General features: G+C 53.8%; 1 protein-coding gene across 1 annotated transcript; it reads left to right on the top strand.

The window, feature by feature from the left end:
- The first annotated feature begins 1,878 nt into the window (after positions 1 to 1,878).
- CACNG1 (calcium channel, voltage-dependent, gamma subunit 1) lies at positions 1,879 to 10,004 on the top strand. The gene is made up of 4 exons (XM_005858686.2): positions 1,879 to 2,230; positions 7,354 to 7,428; positions 8,648 to 8,785; positions 9,257 to 10,004. Exons 1-4 carry the CDS (start codon positions 1,996 to 1,998, stop codon positions 9,481 to 9,483), a joined length of 675 nt encoding a protein of 224 aa, XP_005858748.1. The 5' UTR covers positions 1,879 to 1,995; the 3' UTR covers positions 9,484 to 10,004.
- The last annotated feature ends 303 nt before the right edge of the window (positions 10,005 to 10,307 follow it).

Here is a 10,307-nt window from a genome sequence, read left to right as displayed (position 1 = left end):
AAAAAAAAGAACAAGAGCAATGATAAAATTAATGTTTTCTTCCTGACACTTGGCATCTCTTCTCTGCTACTATCTTTCCTACTTCGGGGAAAATCTTGTTTGCAGTGATTACTTTCAAAACTGACCCAAGGTGAACGTCAGTAATTCTGGATCTGACAGGAGACATTTCCTTTCATAATTGTAAATAACTGCTCACACCGCTATATTGGCTGGGCCGCAAAAATACTCGTTGTGGGCTGTATGCAGCCCGCGGGCCGCGAGTTCGACATGCTTGATGTTGGAGGATGCTGACAGTGTCCAGCCCCAGCTCCCAGCAAATGCCGGCATCCATGGGGCACCCTTCTTGGCCCAACAAGGCCCTGGAGCGGAGGGTTTGGGGGGAGGGGGGGCGAGCAGGCAGCCTGGCAGTGGGAGGTTCTGTTTAAAGGACCTTTATTGAACGGGAAGAATAGACTTGCCCGCAGTCCCTGGTGCTGCCAGCCTCGTGCTAGGTTTACACACAGACTACTTGGAAAGGAAGAACCATCCATCTCTTTAATGCATTTGTTGGTTGGGTTGGCGGACTCAGGACCCTGCTGGGCACAGACCTGCCCCCTCACCGAGGGAAGGTGTGAAAATTAGCTCAGCAGAGCGCCTGGGATATGGTAAGCTCTCACGGAGGACCCGCTCTTGTTACAACCGTCACTGTGATCAGTGGTCTGTGAGCCCAAGGCCGGGCCCCGCGTGTTTCTCCGCACACAGACCATCTTTCCGTTAAGCACGGTCACCCTGAGGCCAGGATCTCGCAGCTCAAAGCCCTGCCCAGCTCAGGGGTCTACTCCTGGCCGTGCATCAGCCTCAGCTACACCCAGAGCGAGCCACCTGGTGACCTGAGGAAGAGGAGACAGACCCCAGGAGGTGTGTTGGGGCCTGGAGACCGGCTAGCGGGGGTTTGGGGGGGATGTGGGCAGGCAGGCCTCTCAGAAGCTGGCCCCAAACTTTCACAAGTTTTCTGCTCTATCCACCCACCATTAGCCTCTTAGTAGTCACCTGTAAATCAGCTTACTTCTGTTCTTTTTGACTTACATAGAGTTGTTTTGTGAATATAAACATAACTGGAAAACCTGTATCCCCTGCCATTCCTAGAGGTCATACTAAACCATTACAACAAAAACAGCCGATGCTCTATCCTCTGAGGGCCTTTCTTCGACATGTGAGGATCGGAAAGGTGTTACAGACTTGCCCCAGACGGTTGTTTTTTGTTTTTCTTCTGGACCCAGCTGGGAGGATGGGAGAATTGAATAGAAAACAATGTTCCCACGCTGGGCAGTGTCGGGTCTCCGCTGGCCCAGGAGCCACTTTCGCTCCCTGTAGTTTGGGGATGTCGTGGGGCTTAGGGCTAAAGCTCTTGCCTGGGTCGTGGGATCCGGAAGCCCGGGCAGGGGATCCCCACGCTGTCTCTAGGCGTGACCCTGGGTCCCCCAGACTTCCAGGACGAGGACCCACTCGCCCCACTCCGGTAACAGAGCTGCCCAGTGTGAGGACGGAAGGTTGAGCCCCCTGAGCCATAGGGTCTCAGTCCTTGCCCAGCAGTGACCTTCAGCTGCACAGTGTCCCTCGTCCTCGCTCACGTCAGGCATCCCGAGCAGGTGCTCCGACAGGTCTCCAGTCACCAGCTAGCGCCTCCCCCCCACCCCTCCCTGGGGTATTTCTGGCTCCAAGAGGGCAAGAAAGCCCTGAAACCTGAGACGAAGTCATCCTCGGTGACGGTGACGCGCCTGTGCATGTGCATTAATAGAAGCCTCCCTCAGGCCCCTGTCACGTGTGGGCAGCTGCTCAGCCCTGTCAAGTGGCCCTCAGCCCCAAGGCCAGCCCCCTCTGGCCCGGCCAGCACACTAAACTTAGCCTCGCCCCTCTGCACCATAATTGCCGCCACCACCCCAGCCCGGCCGCCACCTGCCTGGGGAGACACGGCCACCCGACCCTGCCCAGAGCACCCACTCCTTCGCGACCACCATGTCCCAGACCAGAACGCTGAAGGTCCGCCTGACGCTCTTCTGCATCCTGGTGGGCATCGTGCTGGCCACGGTGGCCGTGGTGACCGACCACTGGGCCGTGCTGAGCCCCCAGGTGGAGCACCACAGCGCCGTCTGCGAGGCAGCCCACTTCGGCCTCTGGCGGATTTGCACCAAGAGTATCATCGTGAGCGGCAGCAAGGACAAGAGCTGCGGACCCATCACCCTGCCTGGGGGTAACGTACCCACACTGTCCCCATCCCCGCCTCCTGTCCTTCTTTGTTCCTTCCGGAAAAGTGGCTCAGTACAGCCCCCTGTGCCTGGGAGAGGGGGTCTGAATTGCATGAGGCTGTGCACCACAGCGAGGGGAGCTCCCTGTATAGAACCCCCGGGGCCGGGATGACTAGCCTCCCTGCAGTCGTACAGCCCTCTGCGACCCTAGTAAATAGAGTACAAGCTCAGGAAAGAGCCCGCTCTAATCACACATTACCCGTGACCCCCAACATGGCATTTGGGGGGGGGGGACAAAGCCCATCACAGCCTCTGCTTCCTCCCCTGGTGCTTGGGCTCAGCAACGCAGAGTCCCTTCCAGTGCTGACAAATGTCACTCCAAGGCGGCGGTGGACCAGGCTGAGGGCGGCATCCCACTTGGCGTTCAGAATTATTCTGTTATCGGACTGGGTGTTCACTGAAACCGCCCCTTCAAGGGAGCCAATGCCAAGTCCCCCAAAACCTTGCAGTATGTGTGGGGGAGGACAGAGGAGCCCAAACCTTGTTCCTCCCTCTCCCCTCTTTCTTCTTCCTTCCCTGCCCGCTGGCTCCCGCCTTGCTCATTCCCACTGGACACTCGGAAGATTCATAAATACCCAGCTGTCTCGGAAACACCGAGTCCCCGGGCCGAGGGCTTTAAATGGCATGAGCATGTGCTTCACGGGTATCACATCGCCCAGATGCCCATGCCCCTCGGCCACTGCTGAGCACGCCCGTAAACAGATGCATCATCCAGCCAACTCCCCTGGGCAGGGCAGGGCAGGGCAGGGCAGGGCAGCTTCTCCAGAAACGCACTGGGATGGTCCTGCCCACCTGTGCTGGGAGGCATCTGCCTTTTAAAGTCTGGTGAGTTCGCAGAGCAGAGGAGCAGGGCGGTGAGCTGAGTCTATACAAGGGAGACAGGCTGGCAGCAGGTGGCTGAGCCAGCCACTGGGGACCAGCAGGCACGGCTTGGCCTTGAACCTGATCAGTCTATCTCAGTGCCTTCTCACTCTGATCCTGAGTGAATCATACTTGTGAGCACAGCCTTACTCCCAACAGGCTGCTGCTGGGTGTTCCTGACTTCCTCTCTCTCCTTTCTCTGCACGTGAACATCTTTTCCTTCCTCTTCCTCACCACCCCTCCTCCCCCGCCTGTGCATTACAGGACCACTCTTTTCTGTAAAGATGGACAGAGTTCATACATGTTCCTTTTTTTATCTCACCCAAGAAGGATATTTTTTCATTGATTTTTTAGAGAGAGTAGAAGAGAGAGGGAAAGACAGAGAGAAATATCGATGTGAGAGAAACACATCGGTTGGTTGCCACCTGCACACGCCCCAACCAGGGCCCAAGCCGAGGAGGAGCCTGCAACCGAGGTACGTGCCCTTGACCAGAATCAAACCCAGGACCCTTCGGTCCTCAGGCCCACGCTCTATCCACTGAGCCAAACCGGCTAGGGCATACAATGTCCTTATGTATTATTAATAACAGTAATAATAAGAACTGCAAACACAAATAGAGGACTACCTGCCAGACATTGTCTTAAGTGTTTTACATATTAACTTTGGATGACATCAGAAAAAAAAATGACAGAGTAAGAACCTCCAAAAGTCCTCCTCTCCATAAAAACAATGTGAACATTGGCAAAAATGATCAGAATAAACTTTTTCAGAACTCTGGAAATGTACACTGCTTAGTGGAGTGCTTCACACTCCGCCAAGCACAGAGCCCCTCAGTAAATACTGGGAGATGTATTCGTTCCAGTAATTTTAGGAAATCTCCGTGAGCTGACCACCAAACTAACTGAGCAGAGGTTTCAGTGGCCACACATGACAAAGAATATAGACTTTACAAAATTAATTCAGAAAGTCACTGAATAAACAACAATAATAAACAGCAACAGGAACAATCCTTGGGTAAGGTTAGAATCTGATTTCTAGAGTTGCTACATTATATTGTTTAAATTTTCCAGTTTTAAATTTAAATTTTAAAAAATTTCAAGACATGCAAAGAACTAAAAATGCATGGCCTATACAATAGTAATGTCAATAATAGATTCTTAAGGAAGCCCAGATACTGGACTTACTAGACCAAGACTTTAAGTCACTTGTTTTAGATATATTCAAGGAATTAGAAGAAACCACTGGCCTTCCTCGTGTGCTAAGGTAAGAATGATGTCTCATGAAGTAGAGAATAAAGATAAAAATTATTTTAAAAGGGTCTAATAGAAATTCTAGAGTTGAGAAGTACAATAACTGAAATGAAAAAATTCACCAGAGGAGTTTAATAGCAGAGCTGAGCAGGTAGAGGAACAAATCCATGACATTAAAGATAGGTCAACTGAGATTAGCTAGTCTGAGAAACAGACAGGAGAAATAATGAAGAAAAATGAACAGAGCCTGTGGGACAGAATGAAATGTATCAATATACACCTAATGGTACTCCCAGAAGAAGGAGAGAGGAGCAGGGAGTCCATATGAAAAATAATGGTCAACATTTTTCCAAATCTGATGGAAAACATTAATCTAGAAACCCATGAAGCTTAATGAATTCCAAGTAGGATAGATCAAAATCTGGACACATCATAATCAAAAGGTAGATAAGTCGAAAAATAAAGACAGACTCTTGTGAGAGCAACAATTGAGTCATCACATACAAGAAATTCTAACTAAGAAAAGCAGCTACTTTTCCCCCTAAAACCATGAAGGCCAGAGGCAGTGGGATGGCATATATATTAACTCATCTAATTCTCACAAAATCCTCTATGGGGTCCATACTATTATCATCATCCCATCTTACAGATAAGGAAAACGAGGCACAGAGAAGTTGAGTCATTTGACCGAATTCACACAATGACCATGGCAGGATGCTGGGCAAGTCTTGAGCAACAGTGGCAGAGGCCTGGCTTGATTGGTCCTAACTGAGCATCTTGTTGCTGCCGGAAGTGTCCAGACTGAGCACTGGGTCTGACATACCCCACCCGTGCTGGGGCCATCAGGGCCCACAGAGGAGCCTGCGGTTGGTCTCCAGTGGGCAGCCATGGGGCCCCGAGCGGATGCCCCTCCCAGGCCTTCCTCACATGCTAAGTCCAAGAGAGGGGACAGGGTTGGCCTGTCTGTCCTCAAGCCCTAAGTTCAGCCACGTTAGAGAGAAGCTGAGACTTCCAGATGCCCTCAGTGGGAGCCCTGCCCACTGGGTGCCCCTCGCCATGTGTGAGAGCATATAATTGGGGAGGGGAGGGACAGGAACACCGCGCCTGGGCCACTGAGGGGAAAGTCCCCCCAACCCCCAGAATCCACAGGCTGGCTTCCCAGACATGCTGCTCCCCCCGTGTCTGAGCTAAGAAAGCTTTTGAGCAAGTGCCTAGTGGCAGCAGCCGTTTGTCCAGAATGGGTCCTGGTGTCTATCTCCTGGGGTTGACAACCCGAACACGCCCTGCGCGAGAGTAGCCTCAGCACCCCAGAACCGCCCATAGCTGGGCCTTCATCCCATGCCCCCTCCCCCGGCCCCGCCCTCTCCCTGCTCCAAACGCCTTTAACTGGAGGATGGCGAGTAGTCACAGAAGCAGCTGACTGTGAAATACACTTGAATTCAATCAATTCTTTTCAGAGGGTTTTCAATGACGACTGAAATTGGCCCTTATAGAATGAAACAGAAATGTTCCTTTGTCGAGAGAGAGGCCTGTGGTAACTTAGGACACAGCACAGCCATTTTGAAGCAGTGACTGGAGACAATCTATAGCGAACAATCTAACAAGTATAAGAGGGCTGCATTATGTTCTAAAACAGCCCTGGAAGCTGTGAGAGAGAAAAGAGCAGCTCGACTCTGACATCACCACTTACCGGTGTCAGACACCCCAGGTAACTCAGATAAAAAGGAAAGCGATTTAAATATAGAAGCTCAAAGAGAGGGCGGTTTACCTCTCGGAACATTCACTGCTGCTCACTATGCCAGGCTTGGTCTCCAGGGGCCATTTCCTTCCTCCACCGTGGGAGCAGCGGTGACCCTGAGGTGGGGGAGGAGGGAGGAGTGGGAGGCCACAGGCTTCGGGGGCAATGAGAGGATTTGGGCCAGATAGAAGGAAGCCTGCACCCACATGAAGGCAGCACCTCGGGCACATCTCCGTCAGTGGCCTTGTGAAAATGCAGAGACAGCCTGGCCTGTTTGGCTCAATGATAAAGCTTCTGCCCACAGACTGAAGGGTCCCAGGGTCATTTCTGGTCAAGGGCATGTTCCTTGGTTGCAGGCTCAATCCCCGGCCCTGGTCGGGGCATGTGCAGGAGGCAGCAATAGATGTAATGAATGCAAAACCAGAGGCTCTAAACAATCAATAAAGAAAAAGCAATCAATAAAGGGCCTCACACAAATAAAAAGCAACTTGATTTAGTTTTCTTAAAGAAACAAGATAGTATAAAATAACCCAATCATCGACTTCCTAAATCAAGAGTAAATAATATTAACCTGTATTCAATATGCAATAGGACTATCCTTTCATTTGATAGTATGTCTAGTTACAGGAGAGATGAAAAGGAAAAACGGAAGAGAAATTATGCCTCAGCGCTACTGGCACTCTGGGGCTGGAGAATTCTATGATGCAAGAGGCTGTTCTGTGCATGGGGATGTGTAACAGCATCCCGGCCTCTACCCGCCAGATGCCACTAGCAGCCCTGCCCAGTTGTAACAGCAAAAATGTCTCCAGACATTGCCCAAGGTCCCTGGCAGATATAATCGGACGAACCACTGTGCAGCCTTTTGTTGACCATGTATCCTGTCCCCCCTGACAAATGACTTGAGTCCTGGGCCTCAGTTACCCCATCTGCCTAATGGGCTCAGTCCCCACAGTGCTGTCTGTACCTTTGACTCAATCAGCCTTGGCACCCCGAGGATCTCCCAGCCTCTTATGCAACCCCCTTAACCTGGTGACATTTTGGTCTTAGGGTCAGAGAAGGTATTTGTCTCAGCCCAGGGTGAGGGTTTGGGGAGAAGACACCAGCACAGAGGTTCCTTCCGCCCACCCTGGTGGGATCACACCACCCTCTCTCAGCCCAGCCTCTGCCTCCGCTACGGGCCCTTTTCCCTCACCTCACAGGTTGTCTCCTCCTTTGCAGAGAAAAACTGTTCCTACTTCCGGCATTTCAACCCAGGCGAGAGCTCAGAGATCTTTGAATTCACCACTCAGAAAGGTGAGCCCAGGGCGTCAAGCCGGGAGGGCAGGGAGAAGTGACTGCGGTCACACCGCTGAGGCAGGAAATCATCTGGCGCAAAAGCCCGACTTCCCCACGCCTGGTGAGAAGGGCCCTGCCACCCTCGGTGTGTCCCAGCCTCCGTCCATGGGGCTGGCGGAGGCGGTGAAGGCGCGGTGCCTGTGACAGGAGCCGGCAATGGAACAAGCGCTCACCATCCCTGGGACAGGTTTCCGGCTGGCGGGTCAGAGCCTGCGGGGAACTGATTCCCTCCCACGCCATCGATCACCCCCAAGAATCAGGAGGGCAGGGGGTCGTGGGGAGACACATCAGAGTCCAGGAGCCCCGAGCACATGTGCCCTGGGGTCTTCTAGGAGCCATGGAGCTCGCATGCACCCCTCTGTCATGGGTACAGACCCACACCTGCACGTGTATGAACGGCGGCACACGGTGTGGGCATACACACACATGCACACACACGTGCGCACACACTCACTCTGGTAGATCCTTATATGCCAGTGCAACACTAACACACACACTCTGGCAAATCTTACACCTGTCACACACACACATACACACACCATGCAAATCTTACACCTGTCTCACACACATACACACACACACCATGCAAATCTTACACCTGTCACACACACACACCATGCAAAGCTTACACCTGTCACACACACACACACCACGCAAAGCTTACACCACACACACACACACACACACACACACACACACATGCCTGTGCTCTGTAACAAGCCACCTTCCAGAGGCTGCTGTCAGTCCAGGACAGACTGCCCTCCGCTGAGTGCCTGCTGCTTTCTGCCTGTCACTCAGGAAGTTTCTGCTCCAGAAAGGTCTCCAGCCACCTGCCTCCTGCCCCTTCCCAGTCCTCTGCCCGGTGGGGAGGTTGGGGGAGGGGTTGCAGTTTCGTGCAACCCGGGAGTTAGAATTGAGTCTCTACTCGTGTGTGACTTGAGTGAGTGATTTCTTCTCTCGGGGCCTCAGTCTTCCCACTGAGTGTGTGGGGTGTGTGAGTGTGTGTGTGTGTTAGCGTGAGTGATTTCTTCTCTCGGGGCCTCAGTCTTCCCACATGTGCAATGGGAATCATAACCCGTGGTGGTGTCACTCACCTGGTTGGCGGCACAGCCAGCGGTGACCCGAGGCCGGGACGAGGCCACAGCTGAGGTGCCGTCGGCCCCTGTGTGTGTTGCAGAGTACAGCATCTCGGCCGCCGCCATCGCCATCTTCAGCCTCGTCTTCATCATCATGGGAACCATCTGCGTGCTCCTGTCCTTCACCAAGAAGCGGGACTACCTGCTGAGGCCGGCCTCCATGTTCTACGCCTTTGCAGGTAGAGGGGGGGCACTTGCCTGTGAGCCCGGGCTGGTGGGGGGCGATGTCCGGGGTGAGGGCTGCTGCCACCCCATCCTCCCTCCAGCCTTGAGATGTAAGTCTGGAGAAATTCCCGGGGTTCCACACAGGAGCAGACTCGGTCAGGACTCACCAACCCTCGGTGGGTCTGGGGAGATGTTGGCAATTTGTCCATTTAATCCACAAGCGCTGAGAGCAATGCCCGTCACTAACACATTTTAAATTAATCCAAACAAATACTAACACAAGAAGGAAAGAAACGCAGTTACCCTGAGGTTGAGCGAGTCGTGCGGCAGGCAGGCAGACGGGTCACTTTGCAGGTCCCCACGTGCACCTCCAGTCTCGAGACAGTCTCCCCCAGGGCCAGGTCTCCCCCTTGTCCCTGCGGAAGCCCCAGCCGACGGTGGGCACAGGCCGGGTGGGGCCCTGAGCGTCCCCGCTCTGCCCTCAGGTCTCTGCATCTTCGTCTCGGTGGAGGTCCTGCGGCAGTCGGTGAAGCGCATGATCGACAGTGAGGACACGGTCTGGATCGAGTACTATTACTCCTGGTCCTTCGCCTGCGCCTGCTCCGCCTTCGTCCTCCTCTTCCTGGGCGGCCTGGCCCTGCTGCTCTTCTCCCTGCCTCGCATGCCCCAGAACCCCTGGGAGTCCTGCATGGACTCGGAGCCCGAGCACTAGCCCTCCTGGGGTCCCAGCGACTCTCAGGGCTTTCCCCCCAGGAAGCCCAGCCCAGAACATTCTAGAAAGGAGGCGGGAGCATCACATCTCTCCTGTTCCCACCTGACCCACACTGCGGCAGCGGCTTCCCCTCCCCTGGCGCCTCTCTGGGCTGCGACAGGCGCCTGGGGAATCCGGCAAGTGGACACGATCCAGACCTGCCCTCGGTGGGAAGAAGGGGGGTACAGCAGGTGCACAGGTGTCTGCAAAGGCCCGACCTCCCGCTGGAGCTCATAGTCGTCCCCACGGCGCCAGCTGTCTGATAGGCTGGCTCACGTTGTCCTGTGAGCCTTATCAGGGACGCCCTGTGCTCATTACCAGCTCGGGGTGTCCTCCAGGGCAAGCAGCCAGCCCCTCGGTCCTTGGCGACAAGACGCACTGTGTTTGGTGAGCTGAACCCGACCTCATCTTCTCTGAGGCCGGAGAAGCATCTTTAACTGGGTATTTTCTGACTGTGGTTTGAAATAAAAGTTCTTTGAAAACTTGCTTTTTCCTGTGTCTTGCGTAGAAAACTCGAGGATCCCTGACTGCAGCTCAGGGGCCGCAGGGACCCTGGAGGAGAAGGGAAAGGGGTCTCTGGGACGCACGTGGGGACAGGTGGGGAGAGGGGTCCTGTTTACCAACGAGACGTACCGTTCTGAATTCCAGCGTGCATCTCGGGGCCCTGGGGTTTTCTCTGGCAGAAACCAGAGACCATCGACTAGGCAAGGGTGTTAAAAATAGGAGGGCTTATTTCTAGAGCGCTGGCCTGCCAGGCATCCAAGTGCTAACACAGCAGTCAAGCC

This window comes from Myotis brandtii, unplaced genomic scaffold, assembly GCF_000412655.1.
Source record: "Myotis brandtii unplaced genomic scaffold, ASM41265v1 scaffold120, whole genome shotgun sequence".
Lineage (NCBI taxonomy): Eukaryota > Metazoa > Chordata > Mammalia > Chiroptera > Vespertilionidae > Myotis > Myotis brandtii.
The sequence above is the reverse complement of the archived record's forward strand: the minus strand, read 5'-3'. Positions and strand labels throughout refer to the sequence as shown.